The sequence below is a fragment of the Melospiza georgiana genome, chromosome Z, assembly GCF_028018845.1.
Source record: "Melospiza georgiana isolate bMelGeo1 chromosome Z, bMelGeo1.pri, whole genome shotgun sequence".
Classification (NCBI taxonomy): Eukaryota; Metazoa; Chordata; class Aves; order Passeriformes; family Passerellidae; genus Melospiza; species Melospiza georgiana.
In genome coordinates this window covers 19,199,189-19,218,105 of record NC_080465.1, presented here as the reverse complement: position 1 = coordinate 19,218,105, position 18,917 = coordinate 19,199,189, and the positions used below count along the sequence as shown (strand labels likewise).

Below are 18,917 nucleotides of genomic sequence, written 5' to 3'. Positions count from 1 at the left end.
GCTGGGGTGGCTGTTGAAAACATATCATCTACATATCAGTATTTACATATCAGTAACATATCACGTTACCTTAAAAATACTGTAAGGAGCAATTTTCAAAACATGGCTGTCTGAAAGAATGAATTAATTATCCAGAAGATTTAAAAAAAAAAAAAAACTCATTGGAATATCTGTCAGAACAAGAGCAAAACCTAGACATGAGAAAGGTTAATTTCATTATCATAATCATCTTATTTAATATCTTCAGAATAGCAGAGTACATCAATCAAATACTGCCAAGAGGATTAATTCACCTCTATTTTTTCGTAGACCTCCTTGAACATCCCAGGAATAACAAACTGACGCTCAACAGCCTGAATCTCATTTCTTGTTGGCCAGATATCTTTCAGGAAAATCTTCTTCCCTGAAGCATTTATTCCTGTATAAAATGATATTGTCAATTTTGTTGCATATATTTTTCATTAAGAAGAAAGAAAAGTTTACCACGATGTTCTCCGGCTATGTGTTCCTTGTAACACTCACAGGACACACTTTATTTCACTTGCAAGGATCTAACAGAAAACTGAGTCACAAACTTGGTAATACCTGTACATAACTCTTCTTTTGTGACTTCCAATGGCCTTCCAGAACAATTTATAAAATCATTTATGCTGGAAAGGCTCTTTGAAGGTTCTTGAAGAGAACCTTCTTGAAGGTCTTTGAAAATCTACTACCCTGAAATAACAAAAAATATGATCCAGTGGAATTAGGGGGAAGCCAAGCCAGAGCATTATTCTTTCTCCATCATCTCTGACTCCTTCTTGCTCTGACTCTTAACAATTGTATAATTTGTGTCCCACAGGTACTTAGTACTTCAAAGCTCTTCCCTAGGACAAATGTTTCTGAAGCGCTTAATTCCCAAGAGTCTAGTTCATAAGCTGCGAGAAGAAGCATCCCAACACTGTCTTACCTAAAGGCTCTTTCTCAAAGTCGATGCGGATGGTCCCTGCTATAGCGTAGGCTATCACCAGCGGTGGGGAGGCCAGGTAGTTAGCACGGGTGTTGGGATGGACACGCCCTTCAAAATTCCTATTGCCAGACAACACACCCACTGCCACAAGGTCTCCCTATAACATGGAGTTTGAGACAAAGATAGGTCAGGCTCTTGCAGAATCCACACACACAACAAGTCTGCAGAGCCTCACCGCACTGCAACAACAATGACCAGTCACAGAACTGTCTCCTGAACAATCCCAAAACACTTCCCACTTCCCAAAAGAATATAGACTGAATTTACTTTGTACAGAGCTGAAAAAGTCAACCCACAGTATAATACAGCTCAGAACAGCACACAGCAGAGAACAGCTAACATAAATGAGCTGCACCAGAAAAACTGCTTACCTGCGTAATGGCCTCAACAACAGACTCTGGTAGGGGTCCACTATTGCCAATACATGTCATACAGCCATAACCCACCACATCAAACCTATACAAAGTATAAAAATAATGGTGAACAAAAAACTACCTTGGAGCAAGACACTTAACCAGTCAGCAGACGGCAATAGTTACTTTCAGGAGAAATACTGTTTTAACGAATGAAATGCTACTGAGAACAGCATTTTTCAAATGCTCTGTTTTTACCACTGCAGTGACTGTCCATGCACACAGAATGGGAAATGTGTTACCTAGCAAGAGGAACAACAATATAGTGTCATTTACACTGTTTCAAAACAATTAGTCTTGAAAATAACACATTCTCCTGCTTAAGAACGTAAGTCTTCAAGAAGTTACAGCAGGCCTTCATGATTGGTACAAAGCCAGCCAGCACAACAGCAATGTGTTTACTCAGGCAGGATCACACCATAATGTACTGACAATATCTTTTAAGTTGTACGGAGAAATAGTAATTCGATTGCATCACTTGCTTGTGGATGTTAGCTTGGCCAGGGAGAGAGAAATGGCAATAGTTTCTCACAGTGGTTTGTGAGAATTTTAGGGAGTTGTAGGAATGTGGTAACTTGTTAGTATAAACCATCTGCACATGGTGTTTTTCCACTTTGTTTTCCTGTTCTTCTCAAAGACAGTGTGTGAGGAAGATGTTTTTTATTAACTAATTAATCAAGTAAAATGTATCATATCAGTTTATATAAACTGGAGAACTCTTTGTAACAAAGCTTCTTTTCTCTTCTTACAATTGAGTCTCTTGTCTGTTCTTGTGTCATTCTTAGCTCAAGAGTAACACTTGTTGATAATGTTTTTAGTTAAGCAGCCATAGCACAACAGTAAGAAAAGCACTCTTACCCTAGTTGAGAAAGGTAATGCATAACTCCACTCTCCCTCAGATAGTAAGTGACAACCCCGCTTCCTGGGGACAGGCTAGTTTTAATGTATGGCTTCACTGTCAAACCAGCTTCAACAGCTTTCTTAGCAAGCAATCCTGAAAAATACAGAGGATAGCTACAGATTTGCCTGGAAGTGAGACAGTTTGGTGGATAAGCATGTTAGGAGAGATACCATTACATAACTGGAACAGAAAAGACATCAGCAATGAAACGGTACAGCAAACCGACATCACTAATTCTGTAACAACCAGCTAGAGGACAAGTGCTCTGTTGAACTGTACATCCAGCCTGCAATTTCTGTTCCACTAGAAAACTGATGGAAGTTGCACTCAATAAGATGCACTCACTGGGGCAGCAAGAAGACATTCAAAATCCAGAGCACTATTTGTAAGATAAATGTCTCACAAAAAATGCAATGAAGACCTGTTAAGTTCCCCCTTACCATGGTGCAGTAACCTAGAGAAGAAAAAACTGCCAGCATAGGACTTGCTGCCCTCAGGAGCAGAAGGCTATGAGAGCACCAATGCTGGCCCTTGCCTCAAACAAGTCATCTCACAATCCACAGATTGTTACACAAGTGCTGCTTTACCACTCCTGGATTTGTAACATGCATAGAGATATTTCAGTGGAAGGTCTTACTAGGCACAAATTTATCCTGCATTCTTTCCTATGAAATAAATTGTCCATACCGAGATGCACGTTCAGAGAACAAGTCCTCTCCAGTTCTTTTCCAGGATGAACATAAAAGAAGCACCAGATAGGCAAACTATGCAAAACCTCACATTCCCAAGCTGCATTCTCCCCCTCACACATGACATTCATTTATATAAGAAAATAGATAAGCTGAGCTTTGATCCAACGTGATCTCCAGCAGGAAGATGTGATCAAACTGATTTGTCTTTGCCAGCTGTCTGGCACCTCTGTTAGACATGACCTGGACCATGACACTTTTAAGTGTTGTGTGAGATGGCTTACACATGCAAATTTAAAGAAGTGGTCCTATTCCTGAAGTTGCTGAGATTCCTTAGCTACTAGAAGAATCTGCAGAAACTGCGACTCTTGAATACTTCTGCAAATGAGACCATGAACAAATAGTCATCCTAGGAACTGACAGTTTGACAACCTGTTTGAAAGTGTTGGCCTCTGTCTTGCTGCTTATACCAGTTCCGAAAAGATAGCATAGTCAAACTTTCAAAGTTGGCAAGGAAATGCCAGAACTTCAGTTCCTCTGAGCAACATTAATCCAACACCTCTTTAAGGTCAGACTAGGCTATCAAAATTCCTACAGCACATACTCACTATCTCCACAGACACAGAGCCCCTGCATAGTGCACGGGATATATAGCAGAGCAGGAGTTTGAAACATCTGCTCATATACTGGATTTTTTTAGCTTGGTTACTTAATTGGGAACACTGTATGTTTATTTACTTTCATTTGAAACCTCATCCTGAAAGCCAAACTATTGTGTTTCTTCTGGGTATCTCTTTTGGGTATTCTCAACACTGCTGCTTGCTAATAGTTATTAGAGATTAACAGAATTACTTTTTCCTTCCTTGTCAAGGTCAAAACATAAATGCTGCTGTACAGAAAGGCAGCAAAGGTGAGAGTAGCCACTAAATCTGAGCACATACACCAAAATCCTTAGGACTACATTATTGAGGGTGTTGTGCATTACATAGTAGTGAATGCACTCAAAGTGCATTCAGCATCCCTACTGCTTCAGAGAAGGTCAAAAATGCATGTCATTAGCCTGGGAGTCAAACACTAGGAAACTATCCTCAACAGGCACAACTGAAGGATACATCCACACCTAGAACTAAGGGAATAGACAAGGCAAACAGAGTCTGCCTGGAGAACACCTACTTCTTGATCCTTGGAAGAAAGAAATACAGATATATTTCAGTGATAATGCAGAAAGGACCCGAGGAAAGCAGTACACTGCCCGGGCTGTCCTGTTAAAGTGAAGTGGATTAGGACATCTTGTTCAATTCTGAACTCAATTCAATTCCTCTCAAAGTGGTAAGAAAATGAGCAGGTCTCTCCTTTCCTTCTCCTTTGCCCCACATCTTAGTTGATGATGGACTTTGAACCTTTTCTTAGAGTTTAAAAGACCTTTGGCCTGGGAGGGGTGAACTGCTGGTATGTAAAATATGCAAAGATAGATTCTGGACTAAAAGCAAGTGATAAATATCACCTCAAAAAGCCAAACACAAAGTGACTGTTGACAGCCCAAAAGCTTCCCAGCACCACACAGGAACAAATAGAAATTATATTTCTTTAACCAGGAAGTAATCCCCTCTGGTGAAGGGCCTTTGTACTGCCCAGTGCACATCCCTTCTGACCTTTGTAGGAATAAAGTCTGCATCCCATGAATGGTCTGACAGACTTGTAAGCCTCTATGAAGTGATTACCATATAGTGACAGATACCATCTATGTATATGTTTACAGAGGAGAGAAAGAAATATGTAAACATGTAGCCAAGCACCTGGGAAACTGGGTCAAACTTGTCCAGTATAGACTGAACCCTTTGAGCTGACATTCTTCATTCCTATTTTTTTGCCAGAAGCACACATTAGGAATGACAAATTTTCTGTCCAGACTAGTCATGTTAAAAATGAACAATCTTGGGACCTGAAATTTTTACAACCAAGTTAGACTAACTGTTCTATAGTGGTGCATACCAAGCTCACCTCTGTCTTCCCCTTTGATGCAATTAAGATGTAAATGAAAAGGCTGTGAAAGCTGGCAATCCCTGAGAATACAATTTGCTTCCTCTCCTCACACCTACCATGCCTCCAGACTCTCGTAACAGCTTTAGAGGACAAAAGCTAGCTAAATGTGTGTTTTTCACTCTGATAACAGATCAGAGCACCTTCAGAGCACCCCAGAAGATCATTCTTCACTGTGCCTCTTCTGGCAACAGCCTCTTCTTATCTCTGTATATCAGCTTCTGTGCATTTGGAAAAGTATCAAAAGTGTTGCTTAATTAAGTTCCAGCTTGCCTTGTAGAAAAGACAGTGCAGGAAGAATACATTTTTGTCAACTTATATTTCTAGCTACGACTTTCACAAGTCCTTCACTACCCTTAGAAACTAAGCTCAGTTTTAACACTCCAAATGACAAAACCAGCACTGCACACCTTGAATTACATCCGTGTTGTTGCTGTCTTTAGGACACACATTTAGAGCCACAGAGAAACTACTGCACATTGGGCCAATCAGCTTACCTGCACCCAACATAACTGAGGGATTACTGGTGTTTGTACAGCTTGTAATGGCAGCAATCACTACTGAACCATGAGCAAGCTCAAAGTCCTGGCCCTCAAAATTAAATTTCATTATGCTGTTGTGTCGGTCTGGTGCAATCTGGAATCCCTTGAATCCTTGCTGTAGGAGGAGAAAGTAAGAATCAAAATGAGTGGTTAATATAAACAATATGACTGAACATTAGTATGGGCTGTTTTTTCAGCAATGAAAAGCATCTGTTAGTCACATCCATGCTTGTGCTTTTAGGTCTGATTGTGAAGGCTTGCATCTCTAGTCAACCAAAATTAAGGACAAATTTTTTTTTTTGCTGGAGTTTCTCCTCTTCTCTGTTTACTGGTAAAACAGGCAGTCTTTGCAGAAAAATATATTTGTATTTTCTTCCTGCATGAATATACCCTTCTTTGGATCTCTCAGATGCTTCTTACTCCTGTTACAGATCTTACAGATTCCTGATCACACATAGTCTTAGCACACAATCTAGTCCTGAGATTTTAGCATAACATGTAAAATTTTTAAGCCAGGATTATCAAACAGCTTGATAAACCAGGAGTTGATTTGAGAGGCAAAGGTCTGACAGTTGGAAAAAATAAAAAAGAGCAAAGACCAAGTAGGCACTGTTCATGTCATGAAAAATTACATTTAGAGATCTGAAAGTATAAGATCACCTAATGGAGTGTGGAAAATGTAACAAACCAAGAATTATGGGGAACTGCTGTACTTTAGGTTTCTTTTAATCACTGGAGTTCTGTAGTGCCTTTAACAAGGGTGGTTACTGTATCAGGTAAAGATTCAAACTGATTTAGAAAACTTAAGTATCCAGGAATATTCATTCAAATATAAATCCAGCTCCTCTTTCAATGACCACTTTTGACTGGATGATGCAGAATGTAGTCATTGTTTTCTGTCTTTACCAACACCATCCAAGAGTCACAGAGACACCTGCAATTCTGCTCTGCTGAACAAATTCAATAATTAGTGCAAAATTACATTGTGGATTCAGGGCATAACCTGCTTGGAATGCTTGGAGAGCTGAAGAGCTGGGTAGTTATCTCAGAACTCAGTGCAGCAGGTATTTTGTCCCCTCTATTAACAACCCCCTATTGTGGCAGAGTTCAGAAATCTCTAGTCTATGTCAAAATCTATGTCAAAATCATGTTAGACCTAAGATCAGAAAGAAATACTACTCCAATAGGGCATGAACATCTTCATGCAAGAGAAGCAACATCACAATTTTAAACTACCTGTTGCTTGTCTCACCTCCAAAACTGCAGTCAAATATCCTCATTTATTTTTCAGTAGGCAAACAAACAATACACAACCCCAGAATGTAGTTCCTGAACACCAGACAGCTTTTAGAAGCATGAATTAATTTGTTTGCCCAAATGTTCCTACTCCCTACCTTGGCTCCCAGACAAGTTTCAAAGTCCTTTTTCATATCTGACACAGCAACTTTGTCCTGAGGTCTTTTTGGTCCACTGCAGCAAGGCACAACAGTATGGAGATCCAACTCAACAACCTGTTCAAGTAAGATAAACAGAGAGTGGTTGGGCACTGCCTGATAAGTTGAAGCCAGGTAAGTCACAGGTATGCTTACCTCTGCTGTTGAATCAATGCTAAGTCTGCATATTGTTATTTGCAGAAATTATTGAAAACACTTGAGAATGGGAAGAGTAGAAGAAAAGAAACACTTCTAATTTTAGACACTGCCAGCTCACAGGTATGGCTATCAAAAGTACTAAAGTTATTGAAAAACCCAATGTAACTAAAGCATCTAAGCATTATAAATTATTTTTTAATTTGTCTTTTCACATGCTAGAAGCAGGTTAAAAAAATCATGTGAAGAGATACTGGAACTGATACAAAACAAAGCAGACTATTCATCTACTCCTCACCCATCTTCCCACTTTGTTTTCGTAATGTGCTACATCCTTCCAAATCTACTAAGATTTTTGAATAATCATGCAGACCCGAATACAAGTTACAACATAAAATTTTACAGTAGAGAAAATCAGAAATATTCTTGACTTTCCTGGACACAGAGTAAGATCCTAATTTTCTTGCACAGAAAATTAACTGTGTGCTTTGTGGTTACCACAGAGGGTTTCTAAGGGTCCTGATTCACACTGTAAAACAACTGACTGAACAGAAAAAAACTCCATACAGGGCTTACACACACAACATCCACATTATCTCCACAGCTACAATTCAGTGTACCCTTCAGTCTAGAAGGCCTTCTCAAAGCTCCATTGAACAAAACTGAAAGAATCTGCACCAGCTGGAGGTCAACTGAGAGCCAATCTATACCTACATCCAAGTTTTCACACCTGAAGAGCCAGCTGTCTCACTCCTTTGGGCCTTAAAATAAGACAGCTGTGCAGACCAAAGCAAAAGACAAGGAATCCATTGACTATTTCTTAGTTTCTGTGAAAAACAGATAATTGTTGCAATAAAATAGGACAGGGCATAAAGCAAGGAGCCAGAAAACAGAGTAGTTTCTAACCTGCGTGAAGTCCGGATCCTGAGAAGAGTTCGTGAAATCTCTTAGCATTCCCACAGCCTCAAGATACCTTTTTGTGCACATAACCTTCTCTTTGTCACGGCCTAAAATGAAAGCCAGATACAGCAAAACCAAAATGCAAGTTAAACGGAGGAATCATCATCTGACAGAATAGAGCAAAAAAGTGCATAACAGGCACACTGTCAATAGCACTACAAGACTCTTTCAAGACAAATATTAGAGATCCACTAAAAACAAACTGATTGCACAGACTAAGTGGCTTTTGCAGAACAAAATCTTGGTTTCCTATTTTTGTCATCTGGACAATCTAGGCTCAGATTTTTGCCAGGCTGCCGTAAGTCCAACACTCAGCTCCTCCTAAACATGCATCCTAATTGCAAAAACTAGTCTCAATAAGGAAATACCAAGAAAAAAATGAACTGAAGCTCAGAAGGCTTCACCTGATTCAATTCCGCTGCTAATGTCATATAAACCTGGCATCCTTTCAATTACCCCTTAACTTACAGTCTCTTTTTATACTCACCAGTTTGTACCAAGTACCCAATGCTAATATCATCCACTGGAAAATAGGCAGCTGTAGCTCCATACTCTGGACACATATTGGCAATGGTGGCTCGGTCAGCAATCGACAGCTGGGCAACACCAGGACCAAAAAACTCCACAAATTTACCCACTACTCCAACTTGGCGAAGATGCTGTTATAAAAATACAGTGCCTGTGTCATTGCTATGTTTCAAAAGACATGAGCATGTCTGTTATGAAATCTAGCTTTTGACTCAGAAATCTCTTGTGAGGATTTCTACCGCCATTTGAAACCAAGAGGTTTTTGCTAAAATAATGCATGAATATGAGGACATAGAGATGTAAAGTTTCAATAATAAGATACAACATAGGACCATATTTCTTTGAAAACTTGCTCTTCCTTTCATTTAAACTAGATGGCCTTGCAATTGTCTTTTTCTCAACATGATGTTCTAAGAGGAAAGAGAACTGTGTGGGGAGTTTTCACACAGCAAACCCAGGAAGAAGAAAAATAGGGAAAACCAACTGCACAAGTACATGTGAACACACACAACATTTGAATAAAATGATGAAAAAAGTGTTGCCTTTTCCCTTTTGAAGGTCTCTCTGTAGACAGTATTCCATGATGAGTTTCTGTACCAGATTTCTGACTTCCAACAACACTAATGCTGACCCAGTAATACTCTTAATTCAGTGACAATGCACAGCGTGAGTAAGCATGTTATAAATATATGACAAGAGTCAAACACCTGCACATGAAATAAATAAGACTGCAATGCTTACTGTCTGGTTTCCAGCTTTTATATTGCCTAATTTTAAGTAGTGACCTCAAAAAACAAGTCATCAGGGTTCTTTCGAGGCAGAGGAAAAAGTGTTGCTCCAAAACACTACTGAATTCCAAAATACCCCAACATATATTTTGTGTGGGTTCTGGGAAACAGATTTGCCTAAAAAATGTCCTTAATGAGCTGAATCCAATCCACAGACAGTGATAAAGGTTTTTAAAAATTCAAAATGGCTACCTGAAAGCACACATAGGGTTCTTACACATTCTGTACAGTGGCTCTGTCTTACAGAATGTGTTTATCTCTCAGCAGTAACATCAAAATATCAAATCTTGATAATTTACCTTGGTAATGGTGAGCACAATGTCAGTGGATGTCACCAGTGGCTGAGGGTTTCCTATCAGCTTATAGCCAACCACCTCAGGAAGCACCATGCTGATCGGCTGTCCCAACATCACTGCCTCTGCTTCAATGCCACCTACACCTGCACACAACAGGAGGACAAAATGTGACAATTCAGAAAGATACTAACATGTCAGAGATAAACTTGTGAAGTCAATTGCCTGATGAGTGCTCCATTTAAGGTGTGAAAGGGGAGAGAAACCATACAGTCTGAGTCTTCTGCTAAGAGGCATTCCTCATCTCGCTTCTGTTCCTGCAAGGTTGGGCTTTTAAATTTCATTTAGTTTCATATTTTCATCCTTGTTCCTAAGCCATTAGATGGGATACTATGTGAATCTAAGGATGCTTGGCTTTTACAAGAACAGATGTAAAATTTTTACTTAATATCTTAAACATGTAATGCAACAAACCAAGAACCACTGACATGGCACTGAATATGTGCTGTGAGTGAAACATATGCAGACCATGATTGCTGGTCACCAAACAAAAAATCAGAAATTATTTTGAAAGAAAGAAATGTTACTAAAGAATGCTAACATAAAAGGTACTTGTTAAGACAGAAATATTTTCCCTTATGTCCACTATGTTTCAGCAGGGTTTAGGAATGTGTAGGTGGAAACCGTTGCATAAGCACACCTTTACTATCAGAATTCCAGCTACTACTTAATATTGCTAATTTAGTAAGGTAGCATATCAAGATGTCATAGTCATATGCAAAATAACAAAGCCATGATGTTTATTATCTAGCAACTTAGCATTAAGCAGCCAAGCCATCAAGCAGTTTTATAACTTTCTGCCTGTAGAAAGTCCCTCGTATATTTATCTTCTTCTCTGAAATGTCCTTCTGCCTTTTGTTTAGTATAATGAATACTAAGCTAGGAAAAACTGCCTGTAATAGCTGCTTATGAATGCCAAATCACTACTCCAATCTTTTTTCCCACTTAATCTAAGAATAGTTCTGAAAAATAATTTCTAACTTCTTTCATTCAAAATTATATACCTCTGTTAATTTAAAAGATAATGCTGTGACAGAACAAATCATGTGGCTCCTTTCACTGGGTGTTGAATAATTCAATTTACATTTAAGTAAATTGAAATAACTGACTGACTACCACTGACAGTCACGAACCAAGTTCAACATCACCAGCCTCTGGAAAAAATGTTGGATTCAAGAATGTGCAAGAATTTAAGCCCATATGCTATAGACTCTGTCCAGCCATACTTTTCATGTTCTGGAGAAAAACTGAAGCTAAGTGTCGCTATAGGACACGAAAGAACACAAGCTCACACCGCTGTTCTCAAGGTGAAGGTGAAGAAAAAAGGGAAGTTTATTTTCTGACTCCAACATTTACAGTTTTCTAAAAGTGACAGTGGATTGGAGGGTGACAGTGCCACCTCTCCAATGACACTGGTCAAACCAACAGTCCATCAACTCTCTCTTCTTTCATAAAGGAATGCAAGACAATGAGTTATTTACAGAAAATGTGTGAGAAAGTTCAGTACAAGAATGTCAACATCAGAAGGCTTAGAAATTCTTAAAAAACCAGGATGACAGCTAAGAGCTATACTTTTCCAAGCAGCTTTTAGTGCTACAACTTCATCTAAACGATGGCTCCATGCATATGCTGTAACCAAATATAGAATAAGAGATGTGCCTAATCCCAAAGGTGTCATGCTTTAGATGCATTGAAGTTGTTTACCTTTGTACTCTAAGCCAGAAACTCTTTCAACCTTGATTCAGAAAATTTCACTCAACCAACACTGCTGCAGTACAAGTGGTGGGTTATTAAAATCAGAAAGTCCTACCATATGTGGTGCTCAAGCACATTCATGAACAGCTAACAAATACTCTTTAAAAACACAGTGTGTTCCATATTTGTACAACAGCTGCATCAATAGTGCTCCTATCACTATATCACAGGAAAACAAAGGCTCAGCTGAAGTCTTTGCTACTGTATGGGATGACTACAAATACTTCAACTCCATAGTTACCTATTTATTCAATAATTCAAGCACTTCCATTCACCACAACAAGGAAAAATAAATTATTTATACCTATTCCTGTAACAAATATTGTGCAGAGAACTGGTATTAGAACATCACAGCTATGTTTTACATAATGTCTTCTCCAATAATTTAGTCATTCAGATTTAATTTTCAGTACCTTCCACCTAACAGATCTGTATCTGCAGTACTTTTTGGATAATCCAACACCTTCAAAGTAGCAAAGTGACACAAGAAAAATTGGATGGTCAGTGATCTTCAATTCTCTTTTTTTATTTAATATTTTTGTTTTCTACTTCCTTGTCATTTAAATGCAGAATGGAAAAGAATATATAAAAAAACCCAAACAAAGCCAACAACATGTGTAGCAGAATCATCTGAGGCAGTTATCAGAAAGGGGAGCTTAGTTACAAAGTCATATAACTGTAAGAAGCCTTATGAGGTTACTTGCACTGGGGGTTAGGCTATGTAAGTGTGTCTAGCTGGCACAAAAACCACTTTTCTTCACAGCAGCCCATACACTGGCATGGTTTAGATTTGTGACCAAACCAGTGTTGATAGCACACCAGAATTTTAGCTATTGCTAAGCAGTCCTTACACAGCATCGATGCTTTTTGTTTTTCACCCTGCCCCTCAGCAAGTAACCTGGGGTGGGAAAAACACTGTGAGAGGTACAGCCAGGACAGCTGAAGAGAGCTGAACAATGAGACATTCCATGCCATAAAACATCAGGCTCATCCCCAGTCGGGGAGGTGGGCTTTCCAAAGTAGCCACTGTCCAGGGACTGGCTGGGCTTTGGCGACTGCCTTTACATCACTTCTTTCATTTCCTTTCCCTGCACTCCCGCCTCTTCACTTAAACTGTGTTTGTCTCTAGCCATTACTTTAATCTTGCATTTGGACTAACAGTCCTCTTCCCCATTGTGCTAGCAGGAGGAGGGAGGAAGTGACTGGGTGGGGGTGACCTGCCAACCAGGATCAACTCACCAGAGCCCAAACCACAGCTCCCAGGGCCAAGAGACTGCTCACAATAAATACACTGCTGTACATACCCCAGCCAAGCACCCCCAAGCCATCTATCATGGTGGTGTGTGAGTCAGTGCCAACCACGCTGTCTGGATAGTAGTAGCCTTCCTGATCCATTACCACTCTTGCCAAGTACTCCAGGTTCACTTGGTGGATGATCCCAGAGCCCGGCGGAATAATCCTGAAGTTTTTAAAAGCTTGAGAGCCCCACTGAAACAAAAGGAATTAAAGTAAAATATTTTCAACATGAGCACTGGAAGAACTTTCATACACTGAACTTTTCTCCATGAAATAAGATTATTTTTGTCAATACCTTTAAGAATTCAAATCTTTCTTTGTTCCTTTCAAATTCCAGCTCCTGATTTTTTTGCAAGCTGTCTGGCCTGCAAATGAAAATTATCAGCTGTCAGAACCAAAATTACCACATTAATTTTATATCTAGTCAAAGGTTGAAAGAAAAGAAGATTTATTAGCTAATGTGAATGCTGATCCATTGCACCATTTTAATATCACTACAGGCAACCAATTAAAAGGATTTAGGAAATCTTAAGAGATAACACCTGAACTCTGCTTCAAATGTGAATACTAATCTGCATTTGGCAGGCTTAAATACTGTAGCCTGGGAAAAGCAACACTGCATGTTAATGAAATGTGACTTTTCCAACACCAAAATCAGAAGGAATCAGCAAGGCAGTAAAGGAAACTGGAACACAGCTGTCCTGCAACTTCCACATTTGTGGTCACTGTGATAGAGTGGTGTCTGAAGACCCTGTGTTTCAAAACAGTGTTAACAAATTCTTCACTTCAATCAACTGCCTAACTTGGGTCTGCAGAGTTTGAAAGAACTGAAACATAAATCTGACCAATGTTCTCCATATGAGAGAAAAATCTCTATTTTCTTGCATATGTTTATGAGGTTAACAGAAATAAAATAAGACTGTGACAAAAAATCATGATTTGTAACTGCATACCAAAAAACTACAAGCTGTAAGGAAAGCACCATAAAACATGCAATTGCAGGATCTGTTTGGAAGATTAGTTCAGCAGGCCCATATTTATGTACCTTGGAGGGCAGAAGGACCTGTATACAGAGGTCCTTTATTTCACTGTAGGTCTAGTGAACCTTAGTGCATCTTTGTATCTTTGTCCTCATCATGCTGAGGATTTAACAGCCTTTCCAGAACTCATGAGGGCCATAGTAAGCAGTGCCTCATGCTCTTCTGCTTGGAGGCACTGAAGCAGAAAGCAGTTCCTCAGAACTCAGCCTAGTGTAGATCACCTCTGTTCTTAGAAAAGTGAGGAAGAAAGGATGAATGAGAACATTTCCTTTCTTAAAAACCCCTATAGGGTCAAAAAAGTGTACTAGGGAAAAAATGCCATTTCTGAGCGATTAACAGTAATGCAAGCATTAGTAAAGTACAATAAACACAGGCCTGGAATGAGTCTGTTTCTATCAACATATTAGTACAGGCTTTTGCTGCTGATAGATACACCACAGATAGAGAAAATTCTCCCCCCAACTCACCACAGCTGATACAACAGTCTAACTTTAAAATTTCCTAGTACTTGGAATGTTGTAGTACAAATGCTACCAGTATGTTAGCATTGTATGCTAACATACCTATATTGTAGTACAAATGCTAACCAGTAGAACTACCTTGATGACCAGTACCTAGATTCAATTGACTTACTACCATTAAGAAGTAAAGAGTGATTTTTTTATTCTTACTGCCTGTTAAAATCCACCTGAATGGAGTGATCTATCACAAGATCAGCAGGACAGATAGGATTTATTTTTTCAGGGTCCCCACCAAGTTTCTTCACAGCATCACGCATTGCAGCAAAGTCAACCACAGCAGGCACCCCACTACAACAGAAACAAAATAGGCATGGTGAAACAATTTGGAAAAGAGAAAAAAAAAAAAAAAAACAAAAAAAAAAAAAACAACCCACAAAAAACAGTCCTGAGATACAGAACAGACAGCTACTGTCACATACTAAGCAAACTGTACTCCATTTTCAATGTAAGCAAATAATGAGTACTAACCAGAACTTCTGGAATTTCAACACTTGACTTGTCTAAGAGATCGTACACTTTTCAATATTTCTTTTAACACAGCTTCTGATGCTTCTCTGCCCACATATTCTCAGTTTTCTACTGAGGTATATTCTACCATAACATCTTCAACTAACCTGGAAAACCCTCTTACTTACCTATCTGATTTTGCTGGGTGCTAAAACAAAAAGAGTTCTCTGATGTGCTCTTAAGGACCTGGCGTCAATGAGCAACCCATTGAAAAAACTACATTTCTGCAAGAGCATCCCAAAGCAGTAAGGGTTTATGTTTTTAACTCTGACCATAAGGAAGTTATTACAATTGTTTTTAATATCAGAAACCATGCAACAACAGCAGTAAAAGGCTTTTTGGTTCCTACTGAATTTTACCTTGAAAATCTTGAATAATTACCAAAAAATAAACAGCAAAAAGGATCCACATTATCTACACTGGACACAATTAATTGATATTGTTCAGCAGTTTGACATTCCAGGATAAGCTTTTTGTAAGAAAAATAGGAAATTCTGTGTTATTTTACCTATGGGAATTTGAGGGGAGGGTAGGAGAAAACAGAAGAAGAATTATTTTGTCAACTTATGAATGTTATTACAATTACAATTAATATGGAACAGACACAATATCCTTCTACAGTCTTAGAACAACTAAAGATAAATACAGAATAATCCTAACTAGGAAGTTAGATAACTCTAAACCAGGACAACCTGAATGTAATTGTTGCATGGCTTTTGGAAAGTTGCCACAGCTGCCTTTTTCAAAAAGGTCCTCAGAGGCCTGTCCAAGAGCTCATTTTCCACGAATGCAGTTGCTCTGCAGAGTTATAGGCACATTTTTAAAACTCAGCAGGAGTAAGAGGCAAGGAAGAAGAGCAGTAACAGAAGGAACGATTGCTTGGAAGTTCAGCTTCCTCTCTGCTCCAGTTTTTCAAAACATTAACAACAGCTAGTAGATGAAGAATAGCTAGGAAATGAGCACTTCTTTAATTTGAAGTTTTGCCAATTTTTTCTAATGTCTTGAAGTTGAGCTGTACTGGGTCTCTAGCACTTTGAAAACTGCTGTGAAAATGCATAACAGAGATTATGACAGCTAAGACACTCTACCACTGAGGAAGAAAATCAACTGGCAGCGTAGTTGCACTGGGCTTACCATGGATGTACTAAAATATTTTATAAAGACAGAGGACAAAGATACCAAGAACAGTGAGTAGACTTGGAAGTCAAATGCTGTATTAGAACAATTAAATGCAATTGTTCCACCTGAAAATTGAATTTCCACATTGAACAGGGACTACTATATGATTATTACTGACATCTGAGGACTCACTGCTATAACAAGGCTCATTTTTTAGAGTCCATTAGGTAGGAATCTCAATTTGCATTTTTGGGAAAAATAATATGCTCATTTTTTCAAGAGCAGATAAGTCTTTAAAAACATATTTATAATAGCACAGATTTAGAAGAGGAAGAAATTATGTGGGTTATAAATGAGAACTGAAATAGGTAGAAAATTGAAAGCAAGAACCCCTGGGGAACAAAACCAACCAAACAAAAAACAAACAAAAAATGTGAGAGAGACAGAGAGAGAACAAAGAATAACTTCTAAACACTGAACTTCCTCAATTGCATGCAATTTATCAATATCATTTTCTTCCCCCGTTTTGAAGTTTTGTGAAGACATTTACTTCTTGATCTCAGAAAAGTTTCTTTCAATGCTCTTTTTCTGAGTGTTTGCCTCTCCAGGTGCTATTCTTTCCCTCAGCTCACCCCTCCACCCCAAGCTGAGCATTGTTGCACTCTCAAAAGACCCTCTTCCTTGCTTTGGAGATCATCAGACTCACGTGAAGTCTTGCAGAATAACTCTTGCAGGCTTAAATGGTACTTCAACATTCTTGTGTTGCATCACTTTCCAGTTGAGAATATTCTCAACATCTCCTTTCTTCACTAGGAACTCATCACAGTTACGGATCGCTGCTTCCAGGAGGATTCGGATGGAAAATGGCAGGCGAGCTGCATGGGTAAGAGGCAAGAAACAAACTCAGTGCTTACCTTAGGGCATTTGTCAGCAAGTGCAAAGTTCCATGCCAGGGGCAGACAGGTCCTCATTTTCTCTCAAGGCTTTATTCCGATTATCCAAACCACTCTTCCCACCTCCAGCTTTGCCAGGAGGTCAGTACTAACTGACCTGTTCCACTTGATGCTCTCAGCAGGTTTGTTATCTCAGTTCCTGTGACACACTAGACATCTTTGCTGAGGGACTTTTCCATCCCCCATAGCACAGCAACCCTGAAAACATGCTGTGCTCATCTTGTTTTTCTGCAGTTTGTTCTCACTCTTGTCGCTGAATACAGACATATAAATGCACCAGGAAAAGCATAGTTTTCTCCCTGCCACGTTGGAAAGCACATCTTGAGTGGTTTATGCAGTCCCCTCAAGAGACGGAAGATGAAACTGAACAAAAGTCAGACTGTGCACCTATCAATCTTCCTTTACTTCAAATCAGAAATATTTAAAGATGATGACACAAAATACTATTGGAGCAGTCCTGACAGCTCTACTGCAAGGAATGGGTGTGAAGAAAAAACCCAAACACATCTCAGTCCTTCCTCCTCCAGACCACTTTAATAATACTTGTTTGATTGCCTCTCAAAATATTCACATTTTGAGAAGTTTGTTCCAACTTTCTACACAGGGCTGGCCTCAAGATATAAAAGTCAATCTCAGTGAGACCTCATCAGTGCTGTTGTAAAAAAACAACATCTATTATTCAGGACACAGTAATTCAGAACAATTTGAGTTGGTTGTTGTTGGGAGTTTTGTTTTGGGGGATTTTGTTGATTTGGGAGTTTTGGGTGTTATTGTTACTGTTGTTGTTTGGAGGTTTTTTAGAATCTTCTCCTGCCCTTCCCTGCTAAGCTATTCCCTTTTTTTCTGAATAGTGAGAATTGCATCCTTTGTAGAATCTGGAGTTTATCACTCTTGGAATCCTGGAATGGATCATCTGGTAACACTGAATGTGTATCTGTCTATTCTTTAAGACTCTCCTCTGCTTTTCACCCACCAAAACTGACATTAACTGACTGGTTGCATATCGGAGCCTGTAATGGACATGTGATGCTGACATTCAGAGAAAATGCTCCTCCTCTTGTTCCCTGAATTCTCCTTAATCACCTGTCTCCTTTTGAAACACCAAGCACCCACCATAGATAACTCTAAGGTATAGATACTCAGGTTTCTAAGTCACAGTCAATGGCACAGACACCAAGATTTTTAGCAGTACCACTGAAAGACTTGGGAAATGTCAGAGGAACTAAGGAAAAAGCCTCCTCAGAAAGGATTCTCTAACCACTACTGTTTTCAAGGCTGAAAAATCTTTCGGTTAAGTTCAGTCTACATATCAGTGTTAGATCCTTTCCAGCCTTTAGCAGGATAAGAAAACTTGTGCTCTTAGTTTTGCCTAGCTCTCCTCAACCACTCAGCAAAAACAAGACTGCTGTGGGCACAGTATGCTGAGGAAATACTACTGCGATCTTGCCAATACTTCTGTCATTCTAAATTTCCATCATTAAATTTTGCTAAAATTTTGTTTCCAAGATTCGCCTTTTGAATTCATAGTTCTCACCAGAGACCAAGTATCATCCAATGTGGTCAAGTCTGTTCAGGTTCTATTCATCAGTATTAACAAAATGCTTCTCTTATGTTCTCAACGTACCATATCTCACATCTTCCAATTTGCTCAGATTAAAGAATTTCTTCAGAGGCTCTTTTGGGTCCAGTGGCTCCACAATCTGTATGAAAGGGTTGCTCATGGTTGTTGAAGGCCCTACTTAGTGTCCCTAAAACAAAAGAAAAATCAAGGGCATTTTCATTACATTTGTCCTTCACACCAAGTACATGTCCCACAGCCTACAATGCATCTATCCCATACACACAGGCCTGTACCAGAGAAAAAGGTACTGTCAGTCATTCCCTTTCCACCCCAAATCTACTCATCCTCAGAGA

The 18,917-nt window shown here is 39.1% G+C and overlaps 1 protein-coding gene across 2 annotated transcripts in view; it reads right to left on the bottom strand.

Annotated features, from left to right (window-relative positions):
* ACO1 (aconitase 1) overlaps positions 1-18,917 on the bottom strand; it is a 56,346-nt gene that overhangs the window by 6,066 nt on the left and 31,363 nt on the right. For both annotated transcript variants that reach the window (XM_058043865.1, XM_058043864.1), the window contains exons 2-15: positions 18,628-18,751; positions 16,757-16,925; positions 14,575-14,712; positions 13,159-13,228; positions 12,872-13,055; positions 9,759-9,898; positions 8,631-8,802; positions 8,090-8,190; positions 6,989-7,105; positions 5,550-5,709; positions 2,281-2,416; positions 1,381-1,465; positions 950-1,106; positions 294-418 (exon numbers count right to left, since the gene is read on the bottom strand). In XM_058043865.1, the coding sequence (XP_057899848.1) occupies positions 294-418; positions 950-1,106; positions 1,381-1,465; positions 2,281-2,416; positions 5,550-5,709; positions 6,989-7,105; positions 8,090-8,190; positions 8,631-8,802; positions 9,759-9,898; positions 12,872-13,055; positions 13,159-13,228; positions 14,575-14,712; positions 16,757-16,925; positions 18,628-18,724 (1,851 nt within the window). In that variant the 5' untranslated portion in view covers positions 18,725-18,751. The remainder of the gene's footprint in view (positions 1-293; positions 419-949; positions 1,107-1,380; positions 1,466-2,280; positions 2,417-5,549; positions 5,710-6,988; positions 7,106-8,089; positions 8,191-8,630; positions 8,803-9,758; positions 9,899-12,871; positions 13,056-13,158; positions 13,229-14,574; positions 14,713-16,756; positions 16,926-18,627; positions 18,752-18,917) is intronic.